The sequence below is a fragment of the Bolinopsis microptera genome, chromosome 1 (genome assembly GCF_026151205.1).
Source record: "Bolinopsis microptera isolate Bmic1 chromosome 1, MBARI_Bmic_1.0, whole genome shotgun sequence".
Classification (NCBI taxonomy): Eukaryota; Metazoa; Ctenophora; class Tentaculata; order Lobata; family Bolinopsidae; genus Bolinopsis; species Bolinopsis microptera.
Window position 1 is genome coordinate 23,889,694 of NC_087072.1, and position 17,647 is coordinate 23,907,340.

General features: G+C 42.7%; 1 protein-coding gene across 7 annotated transcripts; it reads right to left on the reverse strand.

The window, feature by feature from the left end:
• Positions 1–119: 119 nt before the first annotated feature.
• LOC134826123 (centrosome and spindle pole-associated protein 1-like) lies at positions 120–10,665 on the reverse strand. Of its 7 annotated transcripts, none has more exons than XM_063838403.1 (20): positions 10,558–10,665; positions 10,379–10,422; positions 10,085–10,220; positions 9,585–9,637; positions 8,962–9,013; positions 6,471–6,575; positions 6,284–6,306; positions 5,591–5,710; positions 5,340–5,476; positions 4,953–5,136; positions 4,445–4,841; positions 4,106–4,283; positions 3,780–3,958; positions 3,539–3,659; positions 3,223–3,401; positions 2,967–3,094; positions 2,132–2,829; positions 1,766–1,961; positions 1,095–1,240; positions 120–945 (listed from the first exon to the last, which is right to left on the reverse strand). In XM_063838403.1, exons 1-20 carry the CDS (start codon positions 10,639–10,641, stop codon positions 827–829), a joined length of 3,279 nt encoding a protein of 1,092 aa, XP_063694473.1. In that variant the 5' UTR covers positions 10,642–10,665; the 3' UTR covers positions 120–826. The 7 variants fall into 7 exon arrangements, with proteins under 7 accessions (XP_063694473.1, XP_063694472.1, XP_063694471.1 ...); XM_063838402.1 differs by having other exon boundaries at positions 1,095–1,234; positions 1,766–1,967; XM_063838401.1 differs by having other exon boundaries at positions 1,766–1,967.
• Between the last annotated feature and the right edge of the window lie 6,982 nt (positions 10,666–17,647).

Here is a 17,647-nt window from a genome sequence, read left to right on the forward strand (position 1 = left end):
CCTCCTGTAGAACTTCAACTAGAACGAAATTCAACAAAAATAATTCTCTTTAATTTTCAACTCTTTGATTCATGATCATTGGCACGGATTTTAGTGATCATTAAACAATGATAAACTCATTTAAATATTAAATATAAAACAACCACGTTTATTTAAACATGGAAATACTGACAATAACATCAAAACTATACAAAAATTCTTATTTCTATTACTAAGTTATTAGAAGCAATTCTGATTTATTACTCTCAATGAGTTTATACCAACGCAGACTGAATAAATTAAACCAATCACAAACAAATTTTTCTACTTTTAAACTCTGTTGAATCATTATTTTCTGAGTCTAATTTGTACTAGACCAATGTCTAAAAATCTAAAATATATCTTCTCACATCATCATTGCTGCAGCAAATTATTACGTAGTTAACTAAAGGAATCACAGAAATGTATTCAGTTGACACATCTTTACATAACACCTGAGTAGCTCGTTTATTTTTAACAGAATTTATCAATCACAGACAAATTCTGAAAACATTCTAATTATGTAAGTTAAGACGAAAATTATTATTGTCGAAACAACGACGACCAAAACAAGAAATGACTGTGAGAGTAAAGGCCATGGCCCCTAAGTAAACGCCACGAGAAGCTACAATTCTTCTGTTGTTTGATCACCAGTTTATAACGTGTTCAATGTTCATCCCAAACTCAAACTTCAAGAGTTGAACAGCCATGCATATGGTCTATCAAATGTTCGAAAGTTTCCTTAATCTGAAGATGGAAGAAGTAGAATGATCGGGGTAAAATGTGGGAGGTTAAGGGAACCAGGATGTTAAAAAGCTGGCTTGTAGGAAGTCTCACACTCTAAGCTGGCTTCAGACTCAGGGCGGTTGTTGTCTGAGAGAAACGCGTCTAGTATCAGATCGGGGCTCTGCTCCTTGAATATACGACCTGAAAATGAAACTGTAAAGTAGGTTAGGTAGGATCGGACTAACCAGTAATAAAAAAAAAGTATAATTGTCTTCATAATGATTAGCTTTTGGAAAACAACAACCACGCTAAAAAATAATGTAAAAAAGCCTAACTTCAAATCCACAAACCTGACTGCATATTTTCGAGTCGCCGGAGCCTTTCTTCATTCCTCTGAGCTATCTTGTGAACATCAAAACTCTGTATAGAGGTACCAGACGGTGGTCTCTTGTCGGATGGAGGTCTCTTGTAGCGGTTGTTCTGCGTTGACCTGCGACTATACGGATAAAGTAAGCATTTTTGTAGGAGTAAGGGGGGTTTGTAGGGGGGGGGGGGTTGTTGGAGTAAGGGGGGTTTGTAGGGGGGGGGGGGGTTGTTGGAGTAAGGAGGGTTTGTAGGGGGGGGGGGGGTTGTTGGAGTAAGGGGGGTTTGTAGGAGTAAGGGGAGTTTGTAGGGGGTTTGTAGGGGGGGGGGTTGTTGGAGTAAGGGGGGTTTGTAGGGGGGGTTTGTAGGGGGGGGGGTTGTTGGAGTAAGGGGGGTTTGTAGGGGGGGTTGTTGGAGTAAGGGGGGGGGGGGGGGTTGTAGGAGTAAGGGGGGTTTGTAGGGGGTTTGTAGGGGGGGGGGGGGGGGTTGTTGGAGTAAGGGGGTTTAAAATTGATGTGTCTCGCAATGTCTCATTTTAAAACATCCCATCATTATAATATTGTGATCATATCAAAATACAAAGTGGTAAAGATTTTAACAGGATTTTATCTCCGAGTCTAAACCAAAGATATGGTCCAGATAAACAAGTGAGACTGACCCTTGGCTTTGCAAGAGTTGAGTAGGTTCAGGTGTACACGCAACAAACTCGCTCGAGCACTGCCCGTCCAAACTATCCCTGTCTTGTAGCTGGATGTTCCTGAACTTGTCCCCTAATTCGTCGTGTCCGGAAAAGAGCTCGTAACGGTCCCTCAGGTCTTGTGAAAGTAGACTCAAATTGTCGTAATCTGCTCTCACTGCAGCTTTGGTTTAAGGATTAAGGATGTGAGACTTTTTATATTATAAAGCCAGTTCACCTCCAAATCAACGAAAAGACTTAATTACGAACGAATTCTAAGAACAAGGATGTGAGGAATATTTCAACTATTTCAAGTTATCTTATCTATAATCTTGTGGTTTGGCTAACCTGGAGCAGCAGGGTTCCTACGTTTAGCAGCCCGGTCCAAGTCAGTATCAAAACCACCACCTGCTATCGTCACGGGCTTTCCCAGCTCATTTTGAGTGCTCTTAACGTTCTGTAAACGGTTCAGTTGCGTTCTCAGTGCGGACAGTTGGCTCATAACATGGTCTTTTGTCACATCACCGGACTTTGGTGTCCCCCCATTTGACCGTGACGGACCCAGATTACTTGGGGGACGTCGATCAGACGGCCGGAGGTCACCCTCAGCATCAGTCTCAATTCTTCCAGAGAGATCGAGCTTGGGAACAGGAGGTGATTGTCTGTTAGCAGCATGTGTTGGAATAACAATTGATTCTCTGGCAGGTTCCTGTTGTCTATTAGCATGCGTTGGTATAACAATAGATTCTCTATTAGAGTAGGGTGGTTGATCTTGTCTGTTTGCGTAAGATGGTTGTTCTTGTTTGGGGGCATGTGTTGGAATGACTATAGACTCTCTATTTGAATTTTTGGGACCGTCTTGTTGTTTTGCCAGGGTTGGTACGGGAGGGCTTCTTCCTCTCTGATCGAATGCTGGAGGCTGCATCCTACTCTGTGGTTCTTGTCTCTGCTCCTGCGCCTGTCTCTGCTCATCTTCTTGCTTCTTCTTTTCATTATCTTCCCGCCTCTTACGCGCACTAGCTTCTCTCTTCTCTTGATCTTTACGTCTAGGAGAAACAAGACATGAAAATACATATACCGATAAAGTTCTTAGAATTTATAAAGTACATTTATTTACGATAATCTACGGTAACATGAAATTATATCACAAAACTTAATCAAAAAGGTGGTTAATTTGTAGTACCTTTCCTCAGCAGCTCGCTTGAGGTCTTCGTTCATTTGCTGTTGGGCTTCCTCCTTTTCTTTCTTTCCCTTGAGTTCCGCTTCAAATTCTGCCTTTAATCTCAACCTCTCCTTCTCAAGTCGAGCCATCTGCAACGTATAGATTATGGGACTATGTTAACAGACAACGTTCCGTTCATTGATGAGACATCAAGCAAAATAACTATGAGCACAAGGAATTATTCTCTATTTTCCAATTAAATCTCTAGTTAACCCACCTCCTTTTCATCCTCTAAACGTTCTTTTTCTTTCTGCTCCGCCTTCAGTCTTGCTCTCTCATCAATCTGTTGCTGCAGGAAAGATTTGTAGTCCTGTTTAGCAGCAATCTTCACGGGATCGTCTTCTTGAGGCGTTCCTGTTATCTCGTTTACTCGACCGAAATGTGCTCCTTCCGCCTCTGAGTAAATACACGAGTTGACATAATTACTCACAGCAAAACGAGTTCAAAGAGCATTGAAATCGATCAGATGATTATATTAATGATATTGTGTATATAGGCTGGCAATAAATACATGTGTGATGATTACAACGTACTGTCAGGCGTGCCTTCAACTGGAGGTGGAGCGGCAACTACTCTAGATTTCTGTTCTTTCTGTAGAGTAATGGGATCCTGCGCATTCGCCTTCATTTGATTTCGATTGGCGACAGATTGCCCCTGAGGTATCGTGAGTTCAAATCAGAGGTTTTTCAAAGCTTTATTTAGAATAATTCATGTAAATCAAACTTTTAACCGCCAAGCGCGACTATTAATATGTGTAGGACGAGGAATATAAACCTGGGCGTCTTTTAGAGGGGCACCTGCTCCGCCTCTTCCCCAAGGATTGTAATTAGCACACTCTTCGTCTTTCTTCCTGTCATACATTTCTTGCTCTTCCTTTTTCTTGTTTTTCGCTCTTTCCCGTTCTTCCACTTGCCTCTTCAGTTCACGAGCATAATCACTCGGATCAAGGTTACCTGTAAAAAGGGTACATTATGAAAACATTAGAGGATCATAATATAATAGAAGAAGGAAAACGGGAATTTACTATAATCGTAGTGCAGCTGTAGTGGGGCAGTTCCACTTTTCTTCTTGGATTTGCTCGAGCGCTGTTCTAAACCCACCTTTTTGCGGTTTGGGTGAGTTATTGTTAGCTCCAATGTCTGTTATTCTTGTAATGGCAGGGTCTGCAATTGTTTCAACATTTCGGGGCTGACTTCTGTTTTGTGGAGGAGCACCTGCTGGTTCTCTTGGCCTTCTTTCTCGAGATTCACCACTTCGTCTTCTTTCAAGACCGTAGTACTGGGGATTCTGGCATTACTTAGCATTTTTGTTAAAGTACCCCAAAAAAGAAACTATATATTAACTCATATTTTATTTAGCTACTAAGCATATATAATAACCCTGAATCTATTAATAGTGATGTCAGTGATAGTAAGTTAGTGGGAGAGGAATATTATTACCTGGTATGGATCGTACTGTGTATTATTGGCAAGTTGCTGCCCTCCATTCATCATTTGCGGTCGCATCATACCATTATTACCCATCTGCTGTGGCATCATGCCACCCATATTTGGTGGCATCATGCCAGGCTGCATCATTTGTTGTTGGGGCATCATATAGGGAGGGTACATGCCTTGCTGCATCATTTGTTGTGGAGGCATCATGTAAGGAGGATACATGTTGTAGCCGGGAGGAGGGAAGTATCCTCCCTGAGGGTATTGAGGAAGCCTACCAGGTGATTCCCTAACGGGTGATTGAGGTATTCGGCCAGGTCTTACTGCAGCTGGTTCTGGAGACAGTTTCTCAAACTTGGTGTTCAGTCGCTGTCTTACACTTTCATCTGCTCTCTCTAATGGACTGAGTAAATGGTGCGTAAAATTGGGTGGTGAATATTTGGTTATATCAGCTGAAAGTACATCACGTTTTGATATTATTGATTAAAACATTGACAAATACTTTCGCATTTACCTAGGTTTGTTCACGGCTATGTTCGGAGAAGTGAATTCGTGATCGACTTTTGATTTGGTTGAAGGAGATCCATAGTAGTCATTCCGTGTTTTTAACTTTGCTTTCCTTTGCTCGTCCATCTGTTTCCTCAAATCGTCAGCGTATTTCTTCTTCCGGTCCTCAGGTGTGGCACCAGCTCCCCCAACTATGAGATGTTTGAGTGATGGTGACAACGATTCCGAAATTGATGTAACAACTGAGATGCTTTTAAATAACCGGAACTTAAAATGCTTGCAAACTTTATTTGATTCATTTTCAAATCCCCCCTAACGAGTTACAATGCCTATGCTCACTCTATATTATATAACATTTCTAAGAAAATAAAATATGACAGGATTTATTATTTACCGTGAGTTTCGAAATTGGCCGCTCGTCTGAGACCGTTATTGGACACAAAACGGTTATCCTCATGCGGGACAGATTTACTGCGGTCTTGTTGAGTCATGGGAGCTTCTACTCTCTCTTCTCTCGCAGATTTAATCCCCCTATGGATATTTCATTAGCATTTTCATCAAGTTTACTTTTCATGTTTAGCAGATAAACTAAAGGAACAACACAAGGAATTCAAAGAGATTTTGAAAAGCAGATAAAAGACGCACCTGTCTAAAGCTCCAGATCTCATAGCGTTCCAATCCTCTAATTCCTTATCGTATGTCGACAGAGCTCCCAGTCGCTTTACAGCTCGCGATAGATCATCATCCTTGTCAAAGTGCACTCTTCTGCAAAACAGATCGTGAAAATAGCAAATATCTAAGTTACTGCTGTCTGCTACTATTTATTGCTGTCTGTGATCTATTAAGCTACCCTAAGTAACGGTGTAATAGGTAATTATGGCCTGTTGGCATGAGGACCAAACTAAAACGCAATCGACGCGCTGCTCACGTGACGCGCAAATTTCAAATCCTGTTACACTAAATGCTCAAACTAAGGGCCGTGAAACATGAAAATGTCGCCGCCGCGTACGTATTCTGCACACACTTTGGATTAAGTAGCGACCGCCCGAAAATTCACCCGCCCAATTTAAATAAGACGCCATAATAATCAGGTATGTCGTGTGGTATTTATTGGCACTGGTAGCTGTGTCAAATTTAACTAGTAACTGATGCAGGGAGATGAGTTACCTGTGACGTGATCAGGCAAACCTTGTAGATACTAATTCTGTATGATGCGACGTCAAGGTAAGGGACGAATCTAAACATGCATAGTGTAATTGTATCAACGACAAATTACAAAACACTTCGCGAGCATGCGTAATACAGTCAGCCTTGAGTGTTGCATTATTTAAAACTTACTTCTGCGTCTCGGCTTCGTTTTCCTGTAATGAACATCAGTTAGACATCAGAGTAAAGGATTACTACAGTACTAAAACATTTTATAGTCACAATAGTGACTTTAAAATATACTATGTAGCAGCTTCATGTTTATATGTATGTCACTACAAGTCGAGATGTCAATTCTAGTATTATCTAACAAACTCACTTTTGAGTTGGGAGTAGTAAAGTCGCCCGTCTGTGCCCTGTATTTTCTCTCTATTTCTCTCTTTCGTTCCAGCAACTTCTGATAAGCTTCATCCATATTCTCGTCCTGATGAATAATAAAATAATGGTGGAATTTCGAAGGAAGTACATACGATTCAAGATGGTATGATTTTAAAACATGAAAAATTATGTTTGTTGTATAATTTCAGATGAATAAAACACTAATATTACTCGTAATATTAAGTCTCAATGATTTACCTAATAAGTATACATAACATAATATAACACGAATAATAGTTATGTTCTAATGGTTAGCTGACATGGGAACCAGCTGCCCTTGTGGACATTATACAAAACTTCCCTCAAAGGTTTAGCTACTTGTTATTTAACATTATGTGAAATTTAGAAGCAAACATATTTATCAGAACATAAGTTATGCCACTTTTTGTTTTTAAAATAATTTGCAAGATCTCAGCGACCTTTAACAACAAAGAGATAAGGATGGGTAGTGCTTTTTGGGCCACCCTGTATCTATAACAATTGTTCATGACAATTTAATGGATTATTGATATAGTCTTTTGTTGTTGCACTGAGCTCACCTTTGCTCACTTTATCTCTCTTTACCTCATTTTTCCTCACTTCTCAATTAACATGATAAAGACATAACTAGCAACCTTTATATCTTCACAGGATTGGTATTACAACACCAATCTTAACAACACAAACAGTACAACAGTAAATACTACCAACGAGATAAAGATAGATTTGTTTTTGAGATGATTTAGTTGTTTGTTGCTGGATATTTTCACCTCACCCTTTAGAACCGCTCTGACATGGTTAGTACCTGGCACTTGTGTCAGTTGCTAACCATATGGGCGGTATAAAAGCACATTATTTCATTTCATTTCAGTGAGTAACATGATATAAGTCTCAGCGCCAACAAGTCTGCTGCAAATTGCTAACCACCCCTGTTATAATCATCCTAAAGTAATAGAGAACGTCCAGACAAACAATGGGTACACTTGCATGTACCTGATAGTCTCTACACTAATACTCTAACAGTTCCTGTGCTTTGCTTTTCTCACTAAATCCAGTGCTTATGAAGAGTTTGCTTACCAGTGGGATGAAATTGCAAAATATTTTATCACTAATCTGGTGTCACACATCTCTTCTACTGGGACTTATTGGGAACAGTTTTGTGATCTACTCGACAGTCTACCACAAAGCCATCAAGTTAGACAAGCTCTCAGTTTGGATCATGTACAGAACTCTGCAGCGTCAGATCTTATCGTAAACAATATCTTTATCTTGGTTCCAGTGATCATATCTCTCTATGCGAACAATCAATGGGTTCTCGGAGACACGTTCTGCAAGGCTATTTTCATGTACAAATACGCAGGATGTGTCGCCAGCATATTTCTGATAAATGCCTTGTCGCTCAATAAGATTATGATATGCCTGTTTCCATTGCGGAATCTAGATTGTTCCAGAAGACAGCGGTGGTCCCTCACAGTGATCACCGTAATTGTGGCGATGATTCTTCCTATTTATTACTTATACGGAGCCATAGTTGAGCGTATCTTTATCATCGATTTCTCGGTTGCTCAATGTTTTTGTTGGTCTAACAAACTGCATTTCCTAAAAGTTGGCATATCATATTCGACTATTTCACGACTTAACTATACTTCTTAACGGATTACCCTGTCTCACTTTGATTCTCATGAACACTTTTCTAGTGATTTACGCGGTCAAGAAAACAAACAATCCAGTAAACAAGATGAACATCATGATAGTAACTCTAGTTACGGCATCTTTCTTAATTTCAGTGCTGCCGTACTTCATAAACGCTATGCTTCAAGGTGATTCTTGGGATGAAAATGACTACACCATGCCATACGCTTAGTGACTTTTATCACGTTTTTTTCATTCTGGACCAATCCTGTTATATACTTCTTAACCAATGATCACTTCCGAAAGTTGGTCATCAACGTAGTTCTCACAAGAAGAATTATTATTGTATCAGCAAGTGAATCAGACATTTCGACGAAGAGAAAGTCTGGTGAATTTCTTCCGGACTAGCTTACTTGATGCAAGAAATTTGTGATTATATAAATTATTTTACTTAAATTAAACCAGAAAAGGTTCAAGAAAAATTTCAGTTTTTTTCCCTGGAATTTAGAATTTAGAATGTTAGAGTTAAAGCTATAAGAATTTTTCTGACTAAAATATTTGTTCATTTTGCTTTTGTCGTTTCATGTTAGACTTACTGTAAGATTCAAACGGTTAAAGATGATATTTTGAATTCTACTTTGCACATTAGAAATTCAGTGAGAACTAAATAACTGTGCATGATAATCGCAAAGATGTAACCACACACACTGTACGTGTAGTGTGTAGTGTAGTGTAGTGTAGTGTAGTGTAGTGTGTACTCAATACACTTATGATAGGCTCTAATATGAAAAGACGAAGAATGTAAAAAAGGTTGTACTAACATTTTGGGGTGCTTCTTGCCTATTCTCGCTTCGTGGAGATGGCTGCTTCGAACTGTAAAATAAGGTTGTCATTACTTGATGGTAGTGGTGGGAGAGCATGAAAATGTTAATATTCGAGATTAAGGTCTGACTTGCAGTGTTCAACTTGAACAGCCTATTTTAGTCCTAATTAAACTATTGTTCGCTGATATATGAGGATCAACCCAAACAAAAGCCACTTAACCGAATTATATTAATAATAACCTCAACATGCCTCCCCCAAACAGCAAATCAGTGCTTTAAAAACTGTTTGCCATCATTTTAAAAGATCTCTAATCGAGCCAGAAAATAAAACAAACGTAAGCATCAAACAGCGACCAAGAAATGCTAATCTTGTCCATGTTAAAATAATTTCCTTTGCCAGTGTCCTAGAATGTTATTGACATTTTTGTGCTATCATACTTTATGAGTGCATTCTACTAGGTAACTTCTATATTATATCATAGCAAGAATTATAGATTTCTAAAATCGTTTGTGTGTGTGTGTTATTCAGATGACTGATACCCAGACGGTAGACAACTTAGTTTTATATGTGCCAAAAGTATAATAAAGGTTTAACAAAGATGCAACTAAATGGAACCTACATTTGTTTCTCAGCTGTAATCAAAGGAGACGCTTGGAATCCTGACCTCGGTTTCTGAAAAATAACAAGCATGACGAAGTCAGTTTTGGAAATTTAATTAAAGCCTCGAATTCTGGTATAGATGGTGTAATACCGATAATCCAAGATAGCCAGAATACATCATACTACAATGGTACAAAATTTGCGAAAAACATGACATGTACATTTTACATTTAAATATGTATGTAGAATTCTTGAAAGTTATACTCATTAGCACATAAAGCAGGAAGTAATACACGCACAAGGTACATTATATTATGTCTCAATTAAATCTGTTATCTGGAATACAAATCTAATTTAAGAGATACAACATCCAACATGATCAAAATCAGAGAGAAAAAAATGTATCATCTGTTACAAAATGAACCAGTATTTCAAGAATTTAAAGCTGAACTAGTATACACCAACGTACGTAGTTAATGCGTTGAAAATACGTAGTTTACACGTAGTAAGACTAAAAACCTGTTTTTGCAAGTACTGTTGATACTCCTGAGCAGCCTGAGCTTTGAGATTCTTCTGATGTTGTTCGTATCCCCCGAGTCTGAGGCCGGTGTAGGGTGGAGACTTGGGAGGGATCCTGCGTTTCGGCTGTGGGGCACTAAAACAAGAGGATGTTATTGGTATCTGTGTGTGTGAGTATGTTTAAAGACCTTGTAACGACACTTGTACGGAAGTGTGGATAGTTGAATTAAAAGTAACGTTGGTAAAGCTTTATTATAAAATATAAACGTTAAGGATTATTTTAGATAAACTCACTTTCTCTGACCCTCCAGACTTTCTCTTGATGGAACAATTGGGCTCTGAAAACAATTGACGTTTCTAGTAGAGCACAACCCACAAGGTTCATAGTAATCTAAAAGGCTACAATTTATTTGGCTACATCATACATTTTGAAATAGAATATTTTTATATTTTAGATGAAGACCAGAAATTACCCTGGTGTTGAGCTGCCGGAGCGCACGTGCCTGTCTGTCTGTCTCTAGTTTGACCCTGTGAAGGGCCATCATATCTTCCATCATCCTACCCTGCAATCCTAACAAACGTATTTATTTAGTGATTACAAATATTATAAGTTATTTTTACGTATTTATTTAGTGATTAAAACTTTTATAAGTTATTTTACATCCTAGGAATTTTAATATAACTTATAAATACAGCTTGCAACATAGATCAGAGAAATTCATTAAATTTAAACAATACGAAATTATTGCATCAGCAGTTATCACCAAAGAAAACAGGAAAATATCTATAACCAAACTTAATATGTCAAAAATGTATGAAATGATAAAATTGATCTAGCTTTTTATACACTGAAATAAAATAACCCCCAATTTCTGAGGCGCTGGGTGGTTATAGCGTCAAAAAGCGCCAAAAAAGCGCCTAAAAGTGTCAGAAAAGCGCCAAAAAGCGCCAAAAAAGCGTCAAAAAAGCGTCAAAAAGCGCCAAAAAAGCGTCAAAATGTGCCAAAAAGCGCCAAAAAGCGCCAAAAAAGCGTCTTGGATGTAACTATGCATTAACATATACACTCACATTTACACAAACACTTGAACATAGTCACATCTTATAAGCTCAGAGAATATGATCCAGCCAGAAAAAAGATCGATATAAATTTATAAATCTATTGACTTCAAACTGCCCAAAAGTTTATGCACCACTACTTTGCAATAATTCTTATCTCGAATAACTTGATTTTAAAGTCATCTGAAAAAAACATCGATGCAGATAAGGCATCAACTGTTTTCAGTGATGTAATTAGTATTCATAATTAGTTTTAATAAGTTATTCATACAACCTAGTGATATTGATCTAATTCCTGGTTTGTGAGGCCAGTCGCGCACTTGACGTAGAAATGTATGAGTAAATTACGTGGGAACAGGTGACTATTATTTGATCAAGTTACAACCTCAACTCTCAAGCATCCAGAAGGCATCCAAGTGGTATGATACATTTTAAAATGATATCTTTACAGTACTTCACTTCATTGGAAATAGAATAGAATAGAATCATTATAAAAATTGAAGGAATTTAGCCGAATAAAAATTCAAATTCATCAATTTCAAATAATATGATTGATACAAAACAGGATATTATCCTGTTTTGATAAGAGGATAGTGAATAAAACAACTGGTGTCAAGCACATGATCGAAATTAGTATATTTGTATATATTACGGAAAGTTAAATCTTTGTGGTGTCAAGAAAAAGCGGACAGACCGGCATACACATATTTATGAAGAATTAAACCTATACTTCAAAAGTTTCATTTGACAAATGCAATTTGATTACCTATATAATATAATAATAATAACGCTTTATTTGTATACCGCTTAGGCCGTATAAGCGACCAAAGTCCAAAAAAATGGAGTTGATAATGGCCAACAAAGCGGTGCAGATAAATTTACCTTAGTAGTCCCTTTTCTAATCAAAAATTCAAATTTATAAATTGTAGATTGATCTTAAAGTCCTGCGTCCATGACTACTGAATCACCAAAAATACTGTTCGCATATACAAGGCAACTCAATGAAGAAAATAGTAAATCTAAAAACTCCAATTAAATTTCAAATAGGGATGCTCGTTACGAAAATTTTAATTTGTAACTTTTCCTGCATACTCACAAATTTTTATCTCACAGACCAAGAATACAGTTATCAAATTACATTGAATAAAACTACTTTATGACAAAAAGATCAATAATTTCAAATCCAGACCTAGATTACAAACATTCAAAAGGCACAATTAGAATTTACTGTATTTTCTGTTTCTTGGCTTTATGTTTGTGACCAAATACCTCATATGGGGCAGTCATGGCTGGAGGACCCAGGAGGAGGAGGAGGAGGACCCAGGAGGGGGGTGATGCAACGTCAATTTATGTCAATTAATGTCAATTAATGTCAATTAATGTCAATGTCAGTTTTGCAAAATTTTGGAATACTGACATTAATTGACACGATATTTTTCGACCAGAGATTATGTAGTTCTACCATATTTTTAGCACTTTAGAAAGTTTATATCATCAATTTATTCACTACTATCACATATGGAAATGTGAAATGTGAAAAAAATTAAGATCATTAAACAATAAAACTAAAATAATACGGTTTTCCGAAATTTAATTTTCTTAAATGGGCGCGGCCATCCAAGGGCGTGGTTCTCAACATCATCAGAACTTAAAACCCACATTAAACGAAATGCCTTCATGACATTTATATTTGAATAACGAATCTTAAACAGCTAACATTACTCCTTCATACTAAAAAAGCCGATTCTAGATATTTTACCTGTATAAGAAGCCAATAAAATATGGGCGTGGCCGGTGGGGACCGAAGATGGAAGAGTTGGAAGCTGAAATTTTTTTTGGTGGTCTTTGAACCTAATATATATAAGGATCAACAGATAAGAACATACTCATAATTATTCAAGGACATTTTGTTTTTTTGAACCGGTCTAACTACTTACATAGACGTGAATATCTTGAATATTTATCGAATAATGATAATCTCAAATTTCAAGACAAATTAATGTCAATTAATGTCAATTAATGTCAATTAATGTCAATTAATGTCAATTAATGTCAATGTCAGTTTGGGGTTTTTATGGAATACTGACATTAATTGACGTTGCATCACCCCCCCCCAGGAGGAGGACTGAGGAGGATGACTGAGGAGGAGGAGGACTGAGGAGGAGGAGGAGGACTGAGGAGAACTGAGGAGGAGGAGGAGGAGTGAATAGGAGGAGGAGGGGGACTGGGGAGGACTGAGGAGGAGGAGGACTAAGGAGAATGATGAGGAGGAGGACTGGGGAGGAGGATGAGGACTGAGGAAGAGGACTGAGGAGTACTGAGGAGGATGGCTGACGAGGGTGGCTGAAGAGGATGGCTGAGGAGGATGACTGGAGAGGATGACTGAGAGGGAGGAGGAGGAGGAGGACTGAGGAGGAGGAGGAGGAGGAGGACCCAGGAGGAGGACTGAGGAGAACTGACGAGGATGACTGAGGAGGATGACTGAGAGGGAGGAGGAGGAGGAGAAGGACTGAGGAGAAGGAGAAGGAGGAGAACCTAGGAGGAGGAGGACCCAGGAGGAGGATTCAGGAGGAAGAGGAGGAGGAGGACTCAGGAGGAGGACTTAGGAGGACTGAAAAGGAAGAGGACTGAGGAGAACTGAGGAGGAGGACTGAATAGGAGGAGGAGGAGGGGGACTGGGGGAGGACTGAGGAGGAGGAGGGGGACTGGGGGAGGACTGAGGAGGAGGAAGACTGACGAGAAGGATGAGGAGGACTGAGGAGGAGGACTGAGGAGGAGGACTGAGGAGTGAGGAGGAAGAGAAGGAGGATGAGGAGGAGGAGGAGGACCCAGGTGGAGGAGGACTGAGGAGGAGGAGGAGGAAGACTAAGGAGGACTGAGGAGGACTGAGGAGGATGGCTGAGGAGGATGACTGAGAGGGAGGAGGAGGAGGAGGAGGAGGATGAGGACTCAGGAGGAGGACTCAGGAAGAGGACTGAGGAGGACTGAGAAGGAGGAGGACTGAGGAGTACTGAGGAGGATGGCTGAGGAGGATGGCTGAGGAGGATGGCTGAGGAGGATGACTGAGGAGGGTGACTGAGGAGGAGGAGGAGAAGGACTGAGGAGGAGAAGGAGGAGGACCTAGGAGGAGGACCCAGGAGGAGGAGGACCCAGGAGGAGGACTTGAGGACTCAGGATGAGGAGGAGGAGGAGGAGGAGGAGGAGGACTCAGGAGGAGGACTTAGGAAGAGGACTGAGGAGGACTGAGAAGGAGGAGGACTGAGGAGTACTGAGGAGGATGGCTGAGGAGGATGGCTGAGGAGGATGACTGAGGAGGATGACTGAGAGGGAGGAGGAGGAGAAGAAGGACTAAGGAGAAGGAGAAGGAGGAGAACCTAGGAGGAGGAGGACCAAGGAGGAGGACTCAGGAGGAAGAGGAGGAGAAGGATTCAGGAGGACTGAAAAAGAAGAGGACTGAGGAGAACTGAGGGGGAGGAGGACTGAATAGGAGGAGGAGGAGGGGGACTGGGGGAGGACTGAGGATGAGGACTGAGGAGGAAGAGGAGGAGGATGAAGAGGAGGAGGACCCAGGAGGAGGAGGACTGAGGAGGAGGATGAGGACTGAGGAGGACTGAGGAGGATGGCTGAGGAGGATGGCTGAGGAGGATGACTGAGAGGGAGGAGGAGGATGGCTGAGGAGGATGGCTGAGAGGGAGGAGGAGGAGGAGGAGGAGGAGGAGGAGGAGGAGAAAGAGGACTGAGGAGGAGGAAAAGGAATGAGGAGGAGAAGGAGGAGGACCTAGGAGGAGGACTCAGGAGGATGACTGAGGAGGAGGACTGAGGAGGAGCAGGAGAAGGACTGAGGAGGAGAAGGAGGAGGACCTAGGAGGAGAAGGACCCAGGAGAAGGACTCAGGAGGAGGAGGACTCAGGAGAACTGAGGAGGAGGAGGAGGAGTGAATAGGAGGAGGAGGGGGACTGGGGAGGATTGAGGAGGAGGAGGACTAAGGAGAAGGATGAGGAGGAGGACTGAGGAGGAGGAGGAGAAGGACTGAGGAGGAGAAGGAGGAGGACCTAGGAGGAGGACCCAGGAGGAGGACCCAGGAGGAGGACTTGAGGACTCAGGATGAGGAGGAGGAGGAGGAGGAGGAGGAGGAGGACTCAGGAGGAGGACTTAGGAAGAGGACTGAGGAGGACTGAGAAGGAGGAGGACTGAGGAGTACTGAGGAGGATGGCTGAGGAGGATGGCTGAGGAGGATGACTGAGGAGGATGACTGAGAGGGAGGAGGAGGAGAAGAAGGACTAAGGAGAAGGAGAAGGAGGAGAACCTAGGAGGAGGAGGACCCAGGAGGAGGACTCAGGAGGAAGAGGAGGAGAAGGATTCAGGAGGACTGAAAAAGAAGAGGACTGAGGAGAACTGAGGGGGAGGAGGACTGAATAGGAGGAGGAGGAGGGGGACTGGGGGAGGACTGAGGAGGAAGAGGAGGAGGATGAAGAGGAGGAGGACCCAGGAGGAGGAGGACTGAGGAGGAGGATGAGGACTGAGGAGGACTGAGGAGGATGGCTGAGGAGGATGGCTGAGGAGGATGACTGAGAGGGAGGAGGAGGAGGAGGATGGCTGAGGAGGATGGCTGAGAGGGAGGAGGAGGAGGAGGAGGAGGAGGAGGAGGAGGAGAAAGAGGACTGAGGAGGAGGAAAAGGAATGAGGAGGAGAAGGAGGAGGACCTAGGAGGAGGACTCAGGAGGATGACTGAGGAGGATGACTGAGGAGGAGGAGGAGAAGGACTGAGGAGGAGAAGGAGAAGGTGGAGGACCCAGGAGGAGGACTCAGGAGAAAGAGGAGGAGGACTTAGGAGGAATGAGAAGGAGGAGGACTGAGGAGAACTGAGGAGGAGGAGGAGGAGTGAATAGGATCAGGAGGAGGAGGAGAGGGACTGGGGGAGGACTGAGGAGGGGGAGGACTGACGAGAAGGATGAGGAAGAGGACCCAGGAGGAGGAGGACTGAAGAGGAGGATGAGGACTGAGGAGGAGGAGGACTGAGGAGGACTGAGCAGGATGGCTGAGGAGGATGGCTGAGGAGGATGACTGAGAGGGAGGAGGAGGAGGAGGAGGACTGAGGAGGAGCAGGAGAAGGACTGAGGAGGAGAAGGAGGAGGACCTAGGAGGAGAAGGACCCAGGAGGAGGACTCAGGAGGAGGAGGACTCAGGAGAACTGAGGAGGAGGAGGAGTGAATAGGAGGAGGAGGGGGACTGGGGAGGATTGAGGAGGACTAAGGAGAAGGATGAGGAGGAGGACTGAGGAGGAGGAGGAGAAGGACTGAGGAGGAGAAGGAGGAGGACCTAGGAGGAGGAGTACCCAGGAGGAGGACCCAGGAGGAGGAGGAGGAGGAGGAGGAGGACTGAGGAGAACTGAGGAGGAGGAGGAGTGAATAGGAGGAGGAGGGGGACTGGGGAGGACTGAGGAGGAGGAGGACTAAGGAGAAGGATGATGAGGAGGACTCAGGAGGATGACTGAGGAGGATGACTGAGGAGGAGGAGAAGGACTGAGGAGGAGAAGGAGAAGGTGGAGGACCCAGGAGGAGGACTCAGGAGAAAGAGGAGGAGGACTTAGGAGGAATGAGAAGGAGGAGGACTGAGGAGAACTGAGGAGGAGGAGGAGGAGTAAATAGGATCAGGAGGAGGAGGAGAGGGACTGGGGGAGGACTGAGGAGGGGGAGGACTGACGAGAAGGATGAGGAAGAGGACCCAGGAGGAGGAGGACTGAAGAGGAGGATGAGGACTGAGGAGGAGGAGGACTGAGGAGGACTGAGCAGGATGGCTGAGGAGGATGGCTGAGGAGGATGACTGAGAGGGAGGAGGAGGAGGAGGAGGACTGAGGAGGAGCAGGAGAAGGACTGAGGAGGAGAAGGAGGAGGACCTAGGAGGAGAAGGACCCAGGAGGAGGACTCAGGAGGAGGAGGACTCAGGAGAACTGAGGAGGAGGAGGAGTGAATAGGAGGAGGAGGGGGACTGGGGAGGATTGAGGAGGACTAAGGAGAAGGATGAGGAGGAGGACTGAGGAGGAGGAGGAGAAGAACTGAGGAGGAGAAGGAGGAGGACCTAGGAGGAGGAGTACCCAGGAGGAGGACCCAGGAGGAGGAGGAGGAGGAGGAGGACTGAGGAGAACTGAGGAGGAGGAGGAGTGAATAGGAGGAGGAGGGGGACTGGGGAGGACTGAGGAGGAGGAGGACTAAGGAGAAGGATGATGAGGAGGACTGAGGAGGAGGATGAGGACTGAGGTGTACTGAGGAGGATGGCTGAGGAGGATGGCTTAGGAGGATGGCTTAGGAGGATGGCTGAGGAGGATGACTGAGGAGGATGACTGAGAAGGAGGAGCAGGAAGAGGAGGAGGAGGAAGCATCTAAATGTTATTTCCATTTTTGTTATTTTTTGTCTGTTTTTGTCCGTTTTTGTCCGCTCTATTTTTTGTCCGTTTTAAAATATAGGATACCGAACGGACAAAAAACATGATCCCCTCCTTGCAATTTG

Bases quoted from the DNA above. Each gene is read 5' to 3' on its own strand.
- LOC134826123 (XM_063838398.1), bottom strand. From the start codon at position 10,641: ATGATGGAAGATATGATGGCCCTTCACAGGGTCAAACTAGAGACAGAC. The intron at 6,576-8,961 runs GTTAGTACAACC...ATTATTCATCAG, and splicing joins GGCAAGAAGCACCCCAAAAT to GACGAGAATATGGATGAAGC. The intron at 5,711-6,283 runs GTAAGTTTTAAA...TCTGTTTTGCAG, and splicing joins AACGAAGCCGAGACGCAGAA to AAGAGTGCACTTTGACAAGG.